Raw genomic sequence first — 22,572 nt, forward strand, 5'->3', positions numbered from 1 at the left:
ACACACATGTCATCTCAGTGTTAGGTCAGTGCATGCGACGCACGGAAGAGGAGGAGCTGCATATGTCCTAAAATACCCACAATCTCAGATAGAGCCATGGCTTCGAATGTGCCCGTAAAACAAGAACCAACAGATGCAACTGATTTGGAAAACAGGTAGATATGAAATCGACCAACTGTAGCTGCCTCAAAAAATTAACTTTTAAAAAAAAATGCAAACTTACAACAAACCCATGTACCGGGTATATACTTTTACTTTGTAAATGTTTATAAATCCACTTGTTTTCATTTTAAAATCAGTATCATTCACATGAAAAAGAGACCATTTTGTTAATCACTCATGAATAAATTAAAACGGCCAAAGTCACTGCTCATACTATCAACACAACGAACCTGCTCCCTTCATCTTCATAAATATTTATAATTTTCAATGCTGGTTGAATCCAACCAGCCAATCAATGAGTTTGAAAATGTTCCAATGTTATTTCATCTGTCAGTAGGAACCAATCATTTCAATTTAAAGGGCGGTAGTCGTCGTCCCACGCATGCACTAGATACATGGGTCTTGTATAAACAAAGATGACTTTGACTATTGCGCAGAACAGGGAGTACAAACTGAGACGTTTCCAAGCTTTAATTAGGTGATTGGAAGGTATCAAAAGAGTCCCCAGCAGTATTCAGTGCAAGTCGTGCCCAGGTCAACTCTCATACTTGTGATTACCATTTGAAGAGTGCATTGGATTATGGGAAAATCAATGTTTATCAACCCAAATGACGCACATGCGCAGCACGCCGACCACCGCGCTTTAAATTTATAGATATTTATGAATATTGCAGGGGGATGGGTTGCTCTTGTTGATAGTATGAGCTCATGTCAATACTATGAGCTTGCAGGAAAGTCAATATCTGTATTTATGAATACAAAATATTTATAAATTTGAAATCATTGAAACGCCCTGATTGGTTGTGCTGTGCATTGTGGAATACCATGCAAATTATTATCACTTGAAGCCAATCATTGTTAAATACAAATATTTGAATTTGAATGAAAGCTGTTGATCAGTATTTACAAATTGTTACAAATATGTTTATAAACTAATTAAGGTACAGCTTTCTACCTTCACTGTAAATTGAATTTCATGAAGGCATGAATTTTTTTTTTGTGGAAATTTATAAAATATGTATCCCAGAAGATCATTGAACTTTAATCTAAAGAATAGATCCATCAGCTTTAGAAGCCGATTGGTGATGCCAATTACTTTCTTCAATAGATTTATTGTGTCTCATTAGGGTCATAATTAAAACTATTACAATGTGATAATTTAAATTAAAAACATGAGCAGTTAAATTTAAAATACGACAAAACAGATGTTAAAATATGAGCAATTAAGTTCAGTATTTAAATTTAAAATATGAGAAATATGGTTTGAAATATAAGAAATTAAATTTAAAATATGAGGATTGACTTTAAATGGTCAAGTTATTGTGATCATTTGAACCTAGCACATTTGAACCTAGCAAATTTGGACATACAATGTGTAGCATATTTGGACATAGCAAGTTTGAAAATCTGACATGTACCCGGTACATACAAGCATACATTGTACATGTATGAAGCAGGTTAAAACACATCTAGGTATTACAATTTTCAGAATCCTTTTAAGAAAGACTAGTATAGTACCATTACACACATATATATATATATATACAGTCAGTTATTATGATCAATCAACAGGATAATTGAATTATGTCGGTCAGATCCCAAAGGAATCGGTGATGCTATTATACAGGAAGATATGCCACACATTGATGTGCGACAACGAGCTACAGCCATTAATCGATTATTGTCTGCTGTAAGTATTGATACTTTGTTTTTTTATTTTCTCCTAGAAATTCTTCTGTTAAATGTTTTGAAGGTAACGTCATGGCAACAAGTACTCTAACTGAACATGTGTGCCAGTCATAATTTTCAGATGAAATGAAACAACCTTATACAGTGACCACTACTATATAATGACTACCGTACTTCCCGGAATATAAGCCCAGGGGCCTGAACATGTAAAATCGGGAAAAATAGAGGGTGGGCTTATATTTTTTTAGTGGGTTTAAAATTGTAACCATCTTCCCAACCTCGAAAAATTACCAAATTACATTTTTCGTTCACAGCGTCGAGAAATATTATCGTACGTCTTTTTGAGGAAAAATGCGTCACTGATTTCCAGGACACTTTTTACAATGAGGAAACAAACATGTCCATAAAAATACACATATTTTATTACAATACGGTTTACATACCCTCTGAATTTATGGTGCAAAAATTGGTAGGGTCTGTAGAAAAACAATCAAAGGCAAGATCTTTATCTTCGTTGTGGAATGTTTTCGATCGTACGGAAACTCTCGATACAAAGCTATTTCCGCCATGGTGTTTTTCATCATGATTTGACCTGAACAACTTCCATTGACCTAACAGGTCACGTCTTTCGTTAACCAATGAAAATGCTGTGTCATACAGACGAAGTTTTCCCAATTTTTTGACTCCCGTGTGCAAAGCACAAAAGGGAGTCTTTGCAGTTACCCTGTCTGTATGTATGTATGTATGTATGTATGTATGTATGTATGTATGTATGTATGTATGTATGTATGTATGTGCGTACACGTCACTGAGCAGAGCTCCTGCAAAAATTGCATATTTTCCGTTTTCATAATCGTCTGAGCTGAAACCTGTTAACTACTTCGTTTGTGAATACCTTGTGAAGTTACTGGTAGGTCTACCGTCGTTATCGGACATTATTTTACCTGCTAATCTTCGTTTTTCTGTTCGTGGGCCTTTTCAGGCCCGCGACTACTTGAATCCAATATGGCGGCCGCCATGGTTAGATCTCAACGGAGCAACCCATTTGATGGACTAACACGGAACCATGGAATAAAGTGTGAATCACTTATTGGCATGAATATTGAAGACTATGTACTAGCCATTGCTCATATTGTTGAACCAAACAATATCGTTGCTGCCTCCCGAGCTAACGGCAGCGTTATCGTTTTCCTTGACTCTGTTAAATCTGTTGAAAAAGTGTGCACAGATGGTATCGTTTTCGGAAATTCCCATATTTATACAGAGCCGCTGGTTAAACCAGCCACAAAAGTTGTGTTGTCCGGAGTCCCCCCTTTTATTCCAAACGATATTCTCGTGGCAGAACTATCTCGTTACGGACGTATCGTCAGCAATATTCGCACCATACCCCTTGGTTGTAAACAACCTGAACTAAGACATGTCAAATCTTTCCGCCGACAAGTTTTCATGCTAAGCCAAGAAAGTAAACTAGACAACGTAATTAATATTTCATACGAGGAACAATTATACCGCATTTATTTAACTACTGATGAAGTCGTGTGTTATAAGTGTCACAAGAAAGGCCATATTCGGCGCAACTGCAGGGACGCTTCACAAGAAACTACTATAAACAATTCAGTTAAACAACAGCCGTTGATCAATGAACATGCCGACACTGATACTGCCACTAATGACGCCACGTGCACCGGAAAAAGCAATGCAAATGAAGGTGCTAAAAATAACACCACTGCTGAAGACGGTGAAACTATGGCAACGGTTACTAAAACAGACGAACATGATGTTAGTGACGACAACACAGGTAAATTTAATAAAATGCAAATCGAGCCTACTACTGATGAAGAAACATTACAAACACCGACTCCCTTTTCAATGCCTTCCGGATTCTCTTGTTCTTTCTCCTGTAATAAAAATACAGACGCCGACACCACAGTGACTGCACCTCAAACGACGACTGGGACAATGCCAATAATTACAAAAAGAACTGTTAGCAAAGTGAAAATACGGAAACCTCCCGTTTTCACACTGCTGTCCGCGATCTCTTGTAGCTCTTTCTCCTTTTCCAAGGGGTTAGAAGGAGCGTCCAGTGCACCAGCTGATATATTCCACAAGAAAAATCAGACATCTGCCAATTGCGCCGAGGAAGTAGACCGACATGGAGTCTATTGCGTCAGACGTCTCGAACTTATCACAGATTATACAAGATGACTATCCTAAGGAAACTGACAATCTGCTATCTAACAAATCTCTTATGTTGTTCGTGGAAGAATCGGTTAACTCCAAAAGAATTTTTGATCATGCGACTGAGTTCTGCCCTGATCTCAGATTGCTTATAAGATCACTAACAAATCTACGCAAAAACACTGACATAAAAAGCAAGGACAAAATACGAATCCAACGATTAACTTCAAAGCTAGGAAAATACTTTATGAAGACTACTCAGCCAAGACAAAAAGATGCATATGACGCTGAAACTCGCCATACCCCAACTGATGAAAAACTGGATGTTCAAAATAGAATAACTGACACTTAATCTGCACATCCCATGAACGCGATTGACTACACGATTAATGCTTTCATAATTCGATTTTTTATTTGTGTGTGTGTTGTTCATTGGTACTATAACTATAACCATTGTTGCTCAATTTAAATTATTTTATTTGTAAATAGCAAGATATGAAATGTAAAACTTTTTTTTTTTTTTTTTTTTTATAATCGAGAATAAACAAAAACCATGTATGTATGTATGTATGTATGTATGTATGTATGTTATTTTTCGCACATTTCAGTCTCGCTTTATTCATTCGCATTTACCTTATATATACATTCGTTTATCAGTAACTTTCACAATTGTAATCGACATCACTTCACTCGTTAATTATTATTCGATTTAATATTAGTTTAATTGTTCCTTTCCCCTCACCTACGTGTGAGTTTTTAAACTGTAAATAATTGTTACTTTTAATACTTGAGTAATAAAAAAGAGAAATGTATGTATGTATGTATGTATGTATGTATGTATGTATGTATGTATGTATGTATGTATGTATGTATGTATGTATGTATTAATTTTCATCGTTTTATATTCAAACATATTATATTGTATACTTTTCTGTACTGTATCACTTGTATTCGCCTTTGATTTATACTTACCGCTATATGTCCAATTCTTGTATTTAAACAGTGATTGTTAACTGATTTTTTATTACTCGAGAATAAAAGATTCAAATGTATGTATGTATGTATGTATGTATGTATGTATGTATGTATGTATGTATGTATGTATGTATGTATGTATGTATGTAAATTAGCATACACACGCTTGTCTCGGAGCTCCTGATTTTCGAGCGAATTTCACCTGTCAAAGACTTTCGTGAGTACTTTTTGTGGTTTAATTTGTTTTATAAACGTTTCCTGCCTTCATTTATTGTGGTATTTTGGTTTTCTGGCAAAAATCTGCCGTGCTTTTCTCAGTTTTTATTTTCCGCTTTCAGTTTGACTGACGTGGCGGTGCAGCCAAGATGGCGGCCCCCACAAGTCAACAACGTGGCAATCCATTTGCGGGTTTGACCCGCAAACATGGCATTAAATGCGAATCCATCGATGGTGTTGGCATCGAAAGTTACGTTCGTGCAATTTCTGAGGTAATCGATTCAAAAAATATTGTGGCTGCTTCCAGGGTTAGTGGAAGCGTGATTGTTTTTCTGGACTCCATAAAATCAGTCGAGGAATGTTGTGCAGCTGGTTTGAGCACAATTGGTCATTCTTTTGTTTATGTTGAGCCGCTTGTGAAACCGGCAACTAAAGTCGTTCTATCAGGAGTTCCACCATTCATCCCGAATAACTTACTTGAACGGGAACTGGCATCTTATGGTCGTGTGGTGTCAACCATTCGCATTATTCCTTTGGGCTTGAAACATCCTACCTTTAAACACGTGAAATCATTTCGTAGGCAAGTCTACATGATTACCAATGAAAAACTTGAAGGATCAATTACCGTAGATTATGAAGAAAGGAAATACAAGATTTACCTTTCAACTGATGACATTGTGTGTCATAACTGCCATAAAAAAGGCCATATTCAGAGGAACTGTCGTGAAAAAAACGACAACAATACACGCTTCATTAATCATCAAAATATTCAAAGCACTAGTGTAGAAATGGAAAGTGAAACCGAAAGTTTTCCGCCACTTGTGCCTATGACAAATGACAAATCAACTGACAATAACGAAAGAATTTCCGCAACAGAAAACAATGATAAACCAAATGAAACACACGATTTAATTGAAAATCAAATTAGTAAAACATTAGATACAATCGAGACAAACGATAATTCAAATGAAAACACTACTTCAAATGATAAACAATTAGCCACGCGTGTCACAGTTTGTGATGTTAATGAACCCATTGAAAACAGTGTAACCATTGGCAACAATACACCACTCACTCAAACAAAAGACGATCTCACTGAAACTGCTACTCCTTCCACTTGCGACTTTTCTCTTGACCTGCCTTCAGACGTCACTGTAATTGACGAGGCGGGGGTACTAACCCCCCACTCACCCTACATTCCTGTGATAGAGCCGCATTTGGATGTCTTCGACAGAAAGCACTTTGAGCCACCTAACCCTGCAGAGGAAAAAGATGACATGGATTCAGTGGCATCTGACATGTCTGACTTGTCTACCATCATGCAAGAGGTTTCAGAATTAGAAAAAGGAAAAGAAACATTGCTATCTCATGAATCCGTGGCTACATTTTTGGAGGAATCCTACAATTCCCGAAAACTGGTTCAAAGATCTAAGCAGTTTTGTCCGGATCTAAAATTACTGATTCACTCTCTAAATCATTTTAGAAAAAATAATGAGTTGCCTAGCAAAGAAAAAATACGGATTCAACGCATGACTTTACGGCTGGGTAAGCATGTACTCAAGGGGTCACGTCTGCAACTCACAACCCAAAATGAAGAAACCACAAAGGAGGAATTGTTAAACAAAAAACGAGGGATTCCCTCCGATCTCCACGGTAAAACAAAATAAGGTAAATAAATTGTGACATAGATTGTTATGACATTTCTGACATGCGCACAATGTCTCACTTTCTTGCAATTATGGTATGCTTGTCTGTTGTCTCATGGAATGTTCGCGGATGCCGCGATTCTATGAAAAGGTATCAAATATTTGAGTTTCTCAAGCTAAACCACCCAAGTAACTTTTATTTCCTCCAGGAAACCCATACCACTCTTTCTGATGAGCCCCAATGGCAAATAGTCTGGAGAGCTCCTATTCTTTTCTCACATGGTAACTCACACTCAGCTGGTGTGTCTATTCTTATAAAACCCAATTCAAATACTAAAGTACTAAGTGTTAATAATGTGGTTCCAGGGCGGTTGTTGCATGTGCTTGTTAATTTGGATGGCTCTCTGGTTAACTTGATAAATGTATATGCCCCAACTGATGGGACAGAGCGCCTGGCTTTCTTTAAGGTTTTAAAAGACTTTTTAAATGAGGTTGGACAAGAACCAATTGTCATTGGTGGGGATTTTAACTGTACTACAAATCCCAATATTGACAGGGTCAACAGCCCTGAACCTCATCCACGGTCAGCTAGTCTTCTCTCAAACACAGTTTTGCGTTTTAAACTCACTGACGCCTGGCGCCATGTTAACACCACAACCAATGAATATACTTGGATGCGGAATGATAGTAAATGTCGTATTGACAAAATATATATATCAAAATCACTTGTATCCAGAATCAAACACGTCTCTATTCAACCACATTTTAACTTTTCAGATCACTGTTTAGTTAAATTAAATCTTACCTTTCAACACATCAATAACCGAAATCCAGTATGGTGTTTTAACACCAGTCTTCTCCAGGACGAACATTTCTGTAAAATAATCAACGAGTACTGGATTATATGGCGTCGGGAAAAGGCACGCTTTGACAATATACAGATGTGGTGGGAGATTGGAAAACTTAGAATCAAAGAACTAACTAAACAGTACACTACAAAATTACGCAACAGCTATAAACAAACAAAGCACTCTATACAATGTGAAATCAATAATATTGAGCAACAATTGCAGTCAGATCCTCATCTTGCCACGAAACTGACTGAGAAAAAGTCGCTACTTGAAAAACTAGTGAAAAACGAAACAAAGGGAGCTGCTATCCGCTCCAGACATAGAATACTCAACGAAAATGATGCCCCTACATCTTTTTTCTTTGATATGGAAAAACAAAAGGGTAGCAAAAAAGTTATAGCTCAGTTACAACAGAATGATGGCAATATCACTGATGATCCCAATACAATGCGTCAGCTAACTAGGGAGTTCTATTGTAACTTATTTTCGCCAAACCCAGTTTCATTAGACTGCCAGCAAAGACTACTTTCCAATCTCCCTCAACTTGATTCTACACTAAAAGACAACTGCGATGCGGACATCACACACGAAGAACTCACAGCAGCAGTAAAACTCATTTCAACTGACACTTCCCCTGGTATTGATGGCTTGCCTGGGGAGTTTTATAAACACTTCTGGCCAAGCATTGGTGCCGATTTGCATGAAGTTTTCTTGGCTTCAATTAAGGATGGTAAACTGCCGCTTTCTTGTAGAAGGGCTATTATAACCCTTTTACCTAAAAATGGGGATAATAACATGTTAAAAAATTGGCGCCCTGTCAGCCTATTATGCTGTGATTACAAAATTTTCACCAAAGCCCTCTCTCTCCGTTTAAAATCAGTACTTGGTAGCATAATCCATGTTGATCAGAGTTATTGCATTCCAGGCAGACAGATTTTTGACAATATTAACCTGATGCGTGATGTCATCACGTATGCTAACTCTAACAACATATCACTAGGCATTCTCTGCTTAGATCAGGAAAAAGCGTTTGACCGTGTACACCACGATTATTTGTTTCAAACTTTGCAGGCCTTTGGGTTTGGTGAGAAGTTTATTAATTATATTAGACTTATCTACTCCCAAGCCCAGTGTCTTGTTCGAGTCAACAATGCCCTCACAAGTCCATTGTCATTTGCCCGAGGTATTCGCCAAGGGTGTTCGTTGTCGGGACAACTATATGCTATCTGCATAGAACCTTTACTACACAAGGTTAGAACTGAGAGTGGTGTACACGGTCTCCAAGTCAGTGAACCAACAAATGAAAAGACTAGCTTGACGGCATACGCTGATGACGTCAGCTTCTTTCTCACTCACAACAACGATTTCTGCAGGCTTCAAGAATGGATCTCCATTTATGAACAATCAAGTAATTCCCGCATTAATTACGGCAAGTCGCAAGGTTTATGGGTCGGGCGCTGGAAAACCAGAAGTGATAAACCCCTCAATATTAACTGGAACAATGAAGGACTTAAAGTCCTTGGCACATTTCTTGGTAACACCGCCACTTGGATGGACAAAAACTGGCAGGACATCGGGGACAAAATTGAATCTAAGATTGGATGGTGGGCGAAATACGCTCCAACCATGTCTTACAAAGGCCGATCACTAGTCATAAACCAGTTAATAGCATCAAAACTACTTCACAGGCTAGTTTGCCTGTGTCCCCCTAGTGAATTTATTAATAAAATTCAGAAAATGTTTGTCGATTTTTTCTGGCAAGGACGCCACTGGCTTCCCGCCGAGACAATCTATCTAGCGCCCTCACAATGTGGACAAGGACTTATACACTTACCTTCCAGAATTGCTTCGTTTCATTTGCAGTATATACAACACTACCTCTACTCCAATCTTAATCACCCTTGTTTCTACTTTACCAGCTACTTTCTTCGTCAAGCCAATAATCTGAAATATGATAAACAATTACTGATTACAAATGTACCAGTTTCTCTGGACAATATTCCAGTATACTACTGCGAGTTACTGAAAACATGGGCTTCTTTGAAAACATTACGAAAAGATCAGCCAACATCATACAATGCTGTCTGCCAGGAACCTCTCTTTCACAACAACTTAATACTACATCCAATACAACAAGTGCCACTTGTTCTTACTCATTTTTGTGAAGGTGGTATAACTAAAATTGGTGATCTCTTGTCGAACAACAAATGGCTAGACACAGAAAGCTTATATGGCAAAGTACCATGTTATTCTAAAAGGCTGCTTAAAATGGCACTAGACATCACACACCGGGCGATACCAGTAGGAATGAAAACAATTATCAACAACTACAGTAATGTTAGCACACAAGTCACTGAGTCATCTTATCATCTTGAGCTTCTTTATCGTGATGATGACAATAATATACTACTCAACTGCCCACTTTATAAGTTACAGAAAGGTTCCATCTACAAATTTATCATTTCTACAAATTACCTATTGAAACACACTACTTACCGTTACAACATATGGTCAGATGTACTCTCTCTGACAGATGAACATCGGCCAAATTACAACGACTGCTATATTTCACCTATTACCAAAAAGGAAGGCGACCTCCAGTGGCGGCTCTTACATGGCGCCTACCCCACTGGCAGCTTCCTACTGAAATCTGGTCTCCAAAATACTGATAATTGCCCATTCTGTAAACAAAAGGAGGATATAGCTCACATTTTTGTCGAGTGTCCACGGCTTACACCACTTTTTGATATTTTCAACACAATTATCTATAAATTACTTGATTGGCAAAATGTACCTCTTGCCTACTATGTTCTTGGTCCACCGAGGGGGAAAACCACCACTTAGTCACATCGCTTGTTGTGCTATTTACTTTCATCACTCAAAACAGCTATACATATAACCAGATACAACAAACTGAAAGATTCAGCTCAAGTCAGTGTGGTACAGTGCTTCTTTTCTCGCCTGAAATATAGAAAAACGTGCGATTACAACTACCATCTACTTATGAAGACATTGGGCGTATTTGAACTACAGTGGTGTGTTAATGGTGCAGTGGCTACACTAGATGGGGACGCACTAAGAATTTCGGATGTCATCGACAATGGCTAGACTACTTATCACGTAACAAATCTACAGAAGATCAACGCAAAATAGGCATTGGCAAAGGAACAATCGCAAAATTCAACTCGTTTATGTACCCGTTTAATTTCAACATATCATCATTTTTCGCACATTTCAATCTCGCTTTATTCATTCGCATTTACCTTATATAGACATTCGTTTATCAGTAACTTTCACAATTGTAATCGACATCACTTCACTCGTTAATTATTATTCGATTTAATATTAGTTTAATTGTTCCTTTCCCCTCACCTACGTGTGAGTTTTTAAACTGTAAATAATTGTTACTTTTAATACTTGAGTAATAAAAAAGAGGTGTGTGTGTGTGTGTGTGTGTGTGTGTGTGTGTGTGTGTGTGTGTGTGTGTGTGTGTGTGTGTGTGTGTGTGTGTGTGTGTGTGTGTGTGTGTGTGTGTGTGTGTGTGCGTGTGTGCGTGTGTGCGTGTGTGCGTGTGCGTGTGTGCGCGCGCGTGCGTGCGTGCGCGCGCGCGCGTGCGCGCGCGCGCATGTGTGTGTGTGTGACTTTTTTTGTTCCACCGTTATCTCAAGAACCACTAATCAAATTTTGGTGAAACTTGGTACAGAGATGCTCTGGGCTAATGCGCAGAGTTGATTAGGTTTTGGTAAAAATCTATGAATATTAATTACCTAATTTGCATGATAATTAGCTGATTTTTAGCTGTTCCATGACTGTTCCACTGATATATGAAGAACCACTCATTGGATTTTGATAAAACTTGGTACATAGATGCCCTGAACTAATGCGCAGATTTGATTTGTTTTGGGTAAAAATCTATGAATATTAAATACCTAATTTGCATGATAATTACCTGATTTTAAGCTGTTCCATGACTGTTCCACTGATATTTGAAGAACCACTCATTGGATTTTGATGAAACTTGGCACATGGATGCTCTGATCTAATGCACAGATTTCATTAGTTTTGGGTAAAAATCTGTTTATATAAATTACCTAATTTGCATAATGATTAATCAATTTTCGGCTTTTCCACTGATATCTCAAGTACTAATCATAACATTTCAATAAAACTTGGTACATAGATGTCATATGAGACTGCACAGACTTGATAGTTTTTAGGGTAATATCAGTACATATTAATTACCTAATTTGCATAATTAATTAATTTTCAGCTTTTGATATTTCAAGTAGTAATGATCATGTTTCAATGAAACTTGGTACATAGTTACTTGAGGACTGTGCAGAGACCTAATTAGTTTTTGGAGAAATATTTGTGCATATTAATCACCTTATTAGCATAATTAGTTAATTTTCAGCCCTTCACCTGATATCTCAAGTACTAATCATCACATTTCAATGAGACTTGTGACATAGATCTTCTAGAACTATGCAGAGACCTGATTAATTTTAGGATAAATTATTGTGCATATTAACTACGGTACTAATTTGCTTAATTAGTTAATTTGTCATGAGAACCACTCATTGAATTTTAATGAAACTTTTAAAGAGTACTCATCACATTTCAATGAACCTACATGTGTAGGACTGTACACCATATTAGTTTTGGTAAATATTTATGCTTCTTAATCACCTAATTAACATAATTAATTAATACTGATATCTCAAGTATTGATCATCACATTTGAATAAAACTTGGTACATAAATGCTCTAGGACAATAGACAGCCTGATTAATTTTGGGTTAAAATCTGTTCATATTAATTCTCTTAATTAGCACAATAATTAATAATTTTTTGGTTCTAATCACATTTCAATGAAACTTGGTACATAGATATTAAATTATGCAGATCTTATTACTTTTACATTGCGCAGACCTTATTAGTTTTACACTTAAATGTGTTCATATTAGTTACCTTATTTGCATAATTAGTTTTCTGCATTTCCATCAATATCTCAAGTTCAAGTAATTTTGAATTAATGTGTCTCCAATACTCTCAGCACACGGGAGTTCTTTCTAAGCTTTCTTTGATTCCTAAAAGCTGTTGATCCGCAATTTTTGAAAGGTAAACTGAGAGTGGGGGAAGTATTTATACCTTTCACGACTGCCAAGTCATGTTGAAGAATACTAGTATTTTGCTCATTTACACCCGGGTTCATCCCGAGTAAATAACAGAATAGAAAAGGTGCGAACTATGTTCTGTGCGTTCGCCCGCCATGCACTCTGAAATTAATACGAGTTTTTTCGTAAAAGCTGGAACCAAACTACCGTACCAATCATGATTATTATGCAATGAAATACAATTTTTACATGCGTATTTTAATAAATGTTGTTGACACCTGGTAAAAACACCCTGGGCCTATACTCGGAGATGCCCTCAACTCGTTAAATGTCTAAAAACAGAGGGGTGGGCTTATACTTGGGGAGGGGCTTATACTCAGGGAAGTACAATACCTTAATCAGGGACGACCACTGTATAAGACAACCTTATACAGTGACCACCTCTATATAAAAACTACCTTATACAGTGACCACCTCTATATAAAGACTACCTTATACAGTGACCACCACTATATAAAGACTACCTTATACAGTGACCACCACTATAAAAAGACTATCTTATACAGTGACCACCTCTATATAAAGACTACCGTATACAGTGACCACCACTATATAAAGACTACCTTATACAGTGACCACCTCTATATAAAGACTACCTTATACAGTGACCACCTCTATATAAAGATCACCTTATACAGTGACCACCACTATATAAAGACTGCCTTATACAGTGACCACCACTATATAAAGACTACCTTATACAGTGACCACCACTATATAAAGACTACCTTATACAGTGAAGACCTCTATATAAAGACTTCCTTATACAGTGACCACCTCTATATAAAGACTTCCTTATACAGTGACCACCTCTATATAAAGACTATTTTATACAGTGAAGACCTCTATATAAAGACTACCTTATACAGTGACCACCTCTATATAAAGACTTCCTTATACAGTGACCACCTCTATATAAAGACTGCTTTATACAGTGCCCACCACTATATAAAATTTATCTTATACAGTGACCACCTCTATATAAAGACTATTTCATACAGTGACCACCTCTATATAAAGACTACCTTATACAGTGACCACCTCTATATAAATACTACCTTATACAGTGACCACCTCTATATAAAGACTACCTTATACAGTGAAAACCTCTATATAAAGACTACATTATACAGTGACCACCTCTATATAAAGACTACCTTATACAGTGACCACCTCTATATAAAGATCACCTTATACAGTGACCACCACTATATAAAGACTACCTTATACAGTGACCACCACTATATAAAGACTACCTTATACAGTGAAGACCTCTATATAAAGACTTCCTTATACAGTGACCACCTCTATATAACGACTGCTTTATACAGTGACCACCACTATATAAAGACTACTTTATACAGTGACCACCTCTATATAAATACTACCTTATACAGTGACCACCTCTATATAAAGACTACCTTATACAGTGACCACTTCTATATAAAGACTGCTTTATACAGTGCCCACCACTATATAAAAATTATCTTATACAGTGACCACCTCTATATAAAGACTATTTTATACAGTGACCACCTCTATATAAAGACTACCTTATACAGTGAAGACCTCTATATAAAGACTACCTTATACAGTGACCACCTCTATATAAAGACTTCCTTATACAGTGACCACCTCTATATAAAGACTGCTTTATACAGTGCCCACCACTATATAAAATTTATCTTATACAGTGACCACCTCTATATAAAGACTACCTTATACAGTGACCACCTCTATATAAAGACTACCTTATACAGTGACCACTTCTATATAAAGACTATCTTATACAGTGACCTCTATAAAGTCTATGAAATTATTACATAGATACTTCAAAGTCCGATTACTTAGATATTACATATGTAAGTACTACATGTGGACCTCTCTCAGATTTGTTCATTTCGTGATGATATCTTTAATTCTCTAATTTTGATGAATATTTTTGTCATTTTTGGTAAAAAGTGATATTTTCGACTTCTTGTTGAAAACCCCATTGCTTTTATATTACATATATAGGTACTACATGTGTACCTCTTTCAGATTTGTTAATTTCATGGTGATATCTTCAATTATCTAATTTTAATGAATATTTTTGATAAAAAGTTATATTTTCAAATTTTTGTTGAAAACAGCCAGTCTGATTGCTTTAATACTATACATATTGTTCATTTTCTGATGATATCTTCAGTTTTTTTAATTGAAATGTGCATTGATAACAGCGGAGCTATCTCAGCCGACAGGTTGCTAGTTTGTAGATGCACAGATTTTTGCAGGCCAAAATAATAATTAGAATTCTGTCTGTCAAATAATTTCATCAAGTCACACTTATTTGATTTTGATCAACTCTAATAAATGTATTTTTATTACAACAGTACCATCTCATTATTTTGTGGACAAATATCATGTCAATTGTATGAGTTAACAAATCATTAAAAAAATATTCTAACATCTACATAAAGACCACCTGTCTGTAAAGACCATTTTAGTGAAGGTATTCACTACACATTCTGACTTTATTATAATACAATTAATTACAGTACACATACATTGGTATCTTTATTGTTTTTAGGGTCGCATTGATTTACTGAAAACTACTGCAGGATTAGTTTACAAATTAAAAGATCCACAGACATCTAGGTATGTTTAACAAGCTAGATAATCAGATAAGGGTTTGCATTGGCTGTAATTGTGCATGGTGGTATGCAATACAAATTCATTGAAATTATGTGATGCATATTTTGCTAAGGGTATGTAATTTATACTGTCATGAGTTCTGCACCTTTACCATGGGAACTATATAGTAACCATATAAAGGATTGCCTGGGCTTGTATCGCACCAACCAAGCTAGCCTTGGGATACGGTATGAGTGAGCCTGGAATTGTACGTCTTGTGAGAACCGGAATAGCCACACCTACCAAAAAAATGGTGTTTTTTTTCAACCCAGGCTAATACCGGGTATATAAAAACTACCTTAAACAGTGACCACCCTTATATAAAGACTACCTTATACAGTGACCACTCTTATATAAAGACTATTGTACTTTATTTGGCTCATGAATCTACTATTTTTGTTCATAACTATTTTTCTCAAAAGCTGATAATTAAAAATATATTTTAGTAAAATGAAGGGATCTGATAATCAAGAGAAGTTGATATACCAGATAATAGAAGAAGCAGGAAATAAAGGAATATGGATCCGTGATATTCGTTATAAAAGTAACTTACTCATGACACAAGTCAGCAAGATTCTTCGTAATCTGGAGAGTAAAAAACTCATTAAAGCTATCAAATCTGTTGGGGTAAGTTCAATTAGTAAATTGTTTATTTATATATGTGATATTTATAAAAACAAAATATCCAACGTTTCAGATTTATTTATTGTTGTTGTTTTTTTTGCTTGTTTATTCAAGATTCAATATTTCCAGGTTAATTTATGGAAAATCATTCATATTGTGCATTTAGTGTTATTTACATAGAAGTAAATGAAACATAATAAATGTTGATGGTAATCATAAATCTGATTTTTGAAAACAACTTTATTCTCAAAGGACTGACTCCATTAACATTACCTGCTATTTCAGCAGGCCATCAAACATGCAGAGTGACACAATGATTAATCAGTCATTCATTTATTTAAACTAACATTCTAGTCGCAAGAAGGGTAATATTACATGTACTATTAAAATATTTCATAGCACCACATTCATCACCTCTGTTCAATTTTCATGTAAACAAAAAAGCAACACCATATTTTACTTGTCTTGTATGGTGTCACATGGAATGAGGTACACCAAACACAACGCAGTATGATGCCTATGGCAATTCGATAAATCTTGTTCAATATGTCATGTGAATATATTATTATTATTATTAAACAAACACACTTAATGTTTGATTGCAGGCATCAAAAAAAAAAGTTTATATGTTATATAACATAGACCCAGATAGATCAGTGACCGGTGGTGCTTGGTACAGTGATCAAGATTTTGAATCAGAATTTGTAGAAGTTTTAAATCAACAATGTATGAAATTTCTTCATCAAACGGTTTGTATTTCAAGTTATTGTTGAAGCTTATTTTGCATTTATAACTTACCACTTTTTTTATTTTTGTGGAAACTTATGCAAAATTATTTGCTTAATAATTGTAGACCTATAAACCCAGTTTGTAAACGTATCTTTTGCACCACTTTCTATGCTACCCATATAAACAGCAGACAAGATCAAATGTCATATTTATTCCACTCATCTCACTAAAATGACATTTCTGAAAGCAAAAGTGTAAAAACCTCTTTAACTAATGTTTCTTATCATTTATTAAATTAAAAAAAAATCATTTTATTATAAAATTCACCAGGTCTCAAGCCTTTAAAACCTGTATACCATGTTCATTTGTTTTAATCGTGGTTACTCGTACACTCATTATGGGATCGTAATGTAAGGAGTTACTGGTAATACTAAACGATCTCATTTAAAAATAATGTCGTTCCGGTTGTGGTACTCAATCTTTTTGGGATGTTTCGGCAGTGTCCAAAAGCTAGGCGAAGCAATATTCGTGGTTTTGTGTGAACTTGTACAAAATGGCGATTATCTCAAATTCATTTTCGACTTCAACCAGGTCCTTCAAAACTATTTAGACTATTTTGTCATTTCCTTTGAAATTTTCAGGAACAATTGTTCCTGTCTGGTACATTCAAAGTGTGTCGTGTGGATTTATTGTTTCGAGAAGAAAAAAAGTAACCACATTGACAATCGGCAATAGCGTTAATTATGGGTCATTTTAACATTTTCAACCCATTTTCGATACCGCTAACAACCAAAAAAATATGCATCATAATGTTGAAAAGCTGGCAAAATAAGCTTTCATATAGTACATAATATGACAAAATTAGCGTATTTGTTAGTACATAGACCTTAGAAAGAGAATTTATTCTCTTTCTAAGGTCTATGGTTAGTAGCGTAATTTGTTGTTTAAAATTGCTTTAAATCATAGTGCAGCGTCACCTTAACTGATTTATAAATGTATTCTTATATTCTGAACTATTTTCCTGTGTGTTGCGTCTACAGAGAGTGAATGCCGAGAATAGCAAACACGATCCTATTACTAAAAGAAATGCATCATATGCATCGTCCAATGAAGTCTGGAAATTCATATCGGAATTAGGAATAAGTAAAGTGAGTATTTTCTTTGCCAACATGAGTATGTGTGTTCTCATCTATTGTGTGCATAGTAAATGAGATCAAAATCAATTAAGTAAATGCACATAGATTACCAGGATCCATATGTGTGTGTATATATATATATATCCATGTACATACATGTATATAATACCATATTTGTTCTACCGTATTAAAAGTTTATTACTAATAGAAAGGCACAGAAAATTGCGTTTTTGTTTATGCTGGATCATTCACATGCGACTTACTGTAAACTGCTTTAATTTCACAAGTCCATGGAAACCTGAAATTTTGTAGCCGCGAACATTTCTTATTTTGGGGCTATACAACATGAAGTAACAATGACTGTAAGGAAATGTTTTCTTCTTGATTGCCAAATTTCTAAAAGTGAGAATTAAATAGTTTACAGTAATTTGAAAACTCAGCCTTTATGTTATCACATGTTAATACAGTACCTGCAATGTTAAGTACTACTAGTAGTAGGTAGTTTCTGGACATTTCCTGCCACTAAAACGAAACCATGTGGGAATTTGAATTTGAAGTTCAGAGATGTATGTTGAATGTCATTGAGATTTCTTAGTTTGTATACTGCTTGCTTTGAACATCCTAAAAAACAACATAATCTGATTTATTATCAGCCTCCATTTTTGCATAGCATGAAATACTGGAATATACCCATGTCCATGTGTAACTGTGTACAATGATTTCTCGGCAGTTCATTGGCAGATTTCAATCAAACTTACCGGTAGTATATACCGGTAAGTCACACATGGTGGGCGGCTGTTGTTTTGTTTTGCAATTCAATTTTGTACAATTTTCAATTTACTCGAAGGAAGTTTGAAAATGACGACTTTCGAACATGCCTTGACTAATCGCAATCAACAATATATCTTACATGTGCACATCCATTCATTTCACGATCTGATTTATTATGTCAATTTGGTACATGTCATTTTGGTTTTCAGATCGGATGGCTGACTGGTCACCACTTCTTTTTAATGAAAAAAAATGGTGATCCATCATGTTCACATATATTTCTTTGATAATCAGGTTCAAGATGGCTAAATGATGACCATTTCAATCAAAAATAAAAGTCAATAATTTCTGCAATTTAGACCCAGATTTGGGTCATACATGGACAGCTATTGTTCAAAATTTGTACACACATTGAACATAATGGGACCTTGCTGCACATCATTTTGTTTTTTTTTGATCGGATTTAAAATGACCATCTGAAAAACATTTTGTGTTAATGAAATGCTGTTCCGCTATCACTGATATGCCTTTACTGATTGCAATTAATCCTTACATACATCATGTCACATATTTTCACTGATTTAAAATAAGGAGGTTTGGGTTGACTTGAAGAGTTTGTCATCTTTGATGCTCTCATTATTAATGCTTTGCATGTATTTTATAATAACTTGTTTCGCCGCTTTTTTCATTACCCACGTTATTATAGTGTATAAAATCATATGTTTGTGTACAATCATGTCAAGTCTTTTTGCAAAATTTTGAAATTTTAGAAAGTGTATATACACCTCGAATAACAGTCTGTTGTCTGTTGGAAGTCTGCCATGTTCCAGCATTGGAATAATATTTTGTATTATTAATATTGCCATACGCACACTTGTTGGCAAGTGTGACATTTTTTTTTTCTTCATTCATTTCTGTTGACCTATATACATATATTTATTTATTTATTTATTTATTTATTTATTTATTTATTTATTTATTTATTTATTTATTTATTTATTTATTTATTTATTTATTTATTTATTTATTTTTCATACTAGTTTTATTCTGACTTTCAAATGTTTGACAGTCTGAAATAAAGATAAATAAAATAAATAAATAAAAATATAACCTTATGCCACAAGGATTCTGAAAATAAAAAAAAATGTTATAAAAATTTGCATTTTTTGCATGAAAATGTTGTACATCATTACTGTGAAATACTGGAATTAATTTTTGTAAAATATACTATTTGGTGTTCTGTATGGAATTTATTTTCACTGATTTTTGACAAGTTGAAGGAAAAATAAGAAAAATGTATATAGGAAAAATGTATATTCGCTGAATTTTATCTTCACTGAATCATTCCTTCAGCGAAAATAGTGAAAATTAATTCCAAATTAAAATAAAATATTCCACAGTATTGTTATAAATCCTAAAATTTTTAAAACATTTTCAACAATATAACTCTTCTTGATGTCTATAGGTACAGCTTTCAGTAGAAGACATAGAAACTATATTGAATACATTAATATACGATAACAAAGTGGAAGTAACAGTGGTTGCAAGTGTTGAAAGTGGACAGATAAAATTATATAGATCTATTGAATTGCTGATTGAACCAACAGGTCTCATGAGAACAGCATGTGGTGTTTGTCCAGTGAGTATCATGTTGAATCATGTAGCATTTAAATATCCTTTCCTCATAATATCATGTGACATTTGTTTAGTGTCATGTGAATAGCATGGCATGTGCTTTCATCATATGAATATCATGTGACATTTGTCTAGTGTCATGTGAATAGCATGCCATGTGCTTTCCTCATATGAATATCATGTGACTTTTGTTTAGTATCATGTGAATAGCATGGCAAGTGCTTTCCTCATATGAATATCATGTGACATTTGTCTAGTGTCATGTGAATAGCATGCCATGTGCTTTCCTCATATGAATATCATGTGACATTTGTTTAGTGTCATGTGAATAGCATGGCATGTGCTTTCCTCATATGAAAATCATGTGACATTTGTTTAGTGTCATGTGAATAGTATGACATGTGCTTTCCTTGTATAAATACTAGTGACATTTTTTATTGCATGTGAATAGCATGGCATGTGCTTTCCTCATATGAATATCATGTGACATTTGTTTCGTGTCATGTGAATAGCATGGCATGTGCTTTCCTCATATGAATATCATGTGACTTTTGTTTAGTATCATGTGAATAGCATGGCAAGTGCTTTCCTCATATGAATATCATGTGACATTTGTCTAGTGTCATGTGAATAGCATGCCATGTGCTTTCCTCATATGAATATCATGTGACTTTTGTTTAGTATCATGTGAATAGCATGGCAAGTGCTTTCCTCATATGAATATCATGTGACATTTGTCTAGTGTCATGTGAATAGCATGCCATGTGCTTTCCTCATATGAATATCATGTGACTTTTGTTTAGTATCATGTGAATAGCATGGCATGTGGTTTCCTCATATGAATATCATGTGACATTTGTCTAGTGTCATGTGAATAGCATGCCATGTGCTTTCCTCACATGAATATCATGTGACTTTTGTTTAGTATCATGTGAATAGCATGGCATGTGGTTTCCTCGTATGAATATCATGTGACATTTGTCTAGTGTCATGTGAATAGCATGCCATGTGCTTTCCTCACATGAATATCATGTGACATTTGTTTAGTATCATGTGAATAGCATGCCATGTGCTTTCCTCACATGAATATCATGTGACATTTGTTTAGTATCATGTGAATAGCATGGCATGTGCTTTCCTCATATGAATATCATGTGACATTTGTCTAGTATCATGTGAATAGCATGCCATGTGCTTTCCTCACATGAATATCATGTGACATTTGTTTAGTATCATGTGAATAGCATGCCATGTGCTTTCCTCACATGAATATCATGTGACATTTGTTTAGTATCATGTGAATAGCATGGCATGTGCTTTCCTCATATGAATATCATGTGACATTTGTCTAGTATCATGTGAATAGCATGCCATGTGCTTTCCTCACATGAATATCATGTGACATTTGTTTAGTATCATGTGAATAGCATGCCATGTGCTTTCCTCACATGAATATCATGTGACATTTGTTTAGTATCATGTGAATAGCATGGCATGTGCTTTCCTCATATGAAAATCATGTGACATTTGTTTAGTGTCATGTGAATAGCATGGCATGTGCTTTCTTTGTATATATACTAGTGACATTTTTTATTGCATGTGAATAGCATAGCATGTGCCTTCCTCGTGAATGTCATGTGAATAGTATGACATGTGCTGTCCTCATATGAATATCATGTGACATTTGTTTAGTCTCATGTGCATATCAAGTATTGTTTGACTGTTCATTACATATCATGTCGTCTTTATCATTCACATATTCTAATATACTTTGTTCCTACCTGTAGGTATTTAATGAGTGTCAAGAAGGGGGTACTATATCACCTACTACATGTATTTATATGAAGGAATGGTTGGATTACTAAGTTCTGTTTTAATGCAACTATCAATATCTAAACATTTATTTAGTGACTCACAGGGAATGGATTCCATGGGTGTAATTTGAATGTACCGGGGTAGGCACAAAAGCTGCCTTGAATGCTTATTTATTGAATAAAAGATATTTTGTTATTTTTTGTACATACCATCTACTACACCACTATATCGTTCCGATGTTCCCTGTTTTAATCCAGTGCACTTGAAATCATAGAGCATAAGCTATTGGGTTTAC

General features: G+C 35.1%; 1 protein-coding gene across 1 annotated transcript; it reads left to right on the plus strand.

Moving 5' to 3' along the window:
- The first annotated feature begins 7 nt into the window (after nt 1-7).
- On the plus strand, nt 8-22,481 carry LOC100374359 (DNA-directed RNA polymerase III subunit RPC6-like). Its single transcript, XM_002731204.3, has 8 exons — nt 8-155; nt 1,735-1,852; nt 15,464-15,531; nt 16,014-16,194; nt 16,797-16,940; nt 17,961-18,068; nt 20,293-20,466; nt 22,250-22,481. Exons 1-8 carry the CDS (start codon nt 97-99, stop codon nt 22,325-22,327), a joined length of 930 nt encoding a protein of 309 aa, XP_002731250.1. The 5' UTR covers nt 8-96; the 3' UTR covers nt 22,328-22,481.
- Nucleotides 22,482-22,572: the final 91 nt, after the last annotated feature.

The sequence above is a fragment of the Saccoglossus kowalevskii genome, chromosome 2 (assembly GCF_978046115.1).
Source record: "Saccoglossus kowalevskii chromosome 2, keSacKowa6.1, whole genome shotgun sequence".
In the NCBI taxonomy this organism is placed as follows: domain Eukaryota; kingdom Metazoa; phylum Hemichordata; class Enteropneusta; family Harrimaniidae; genus Saccoglossus; species Saccoglossus kowalevskii.

What these genes read in the sequence shown, in the direction of transcription:
- LOC100374359 (XM_002731204.3), top strand. Translation starts at nt 97, where the DNA reads ATGGCTTCGAATGTGCCCGTAAAACAAGAACCAACAGATGCAACTGAT. An exon ending in TTAATCGATTATTGTCTGCT is followed by an intron (nt 1,853 to 15,463) that starts GTAAGTATTGAT and finishes TATTGTTTTTAG; the next exon opens with GGTCGCATTGATTTACTGAA. An exon ending in CGGAATTAGGAATAAGTAAA is followed by an intron (nt 18,069 to 20,292) that starts GTGAGTATTTTC and finishes TGATGTCTATAG; the next exon opens with GTACAGCTTTCAGTAGAAGA.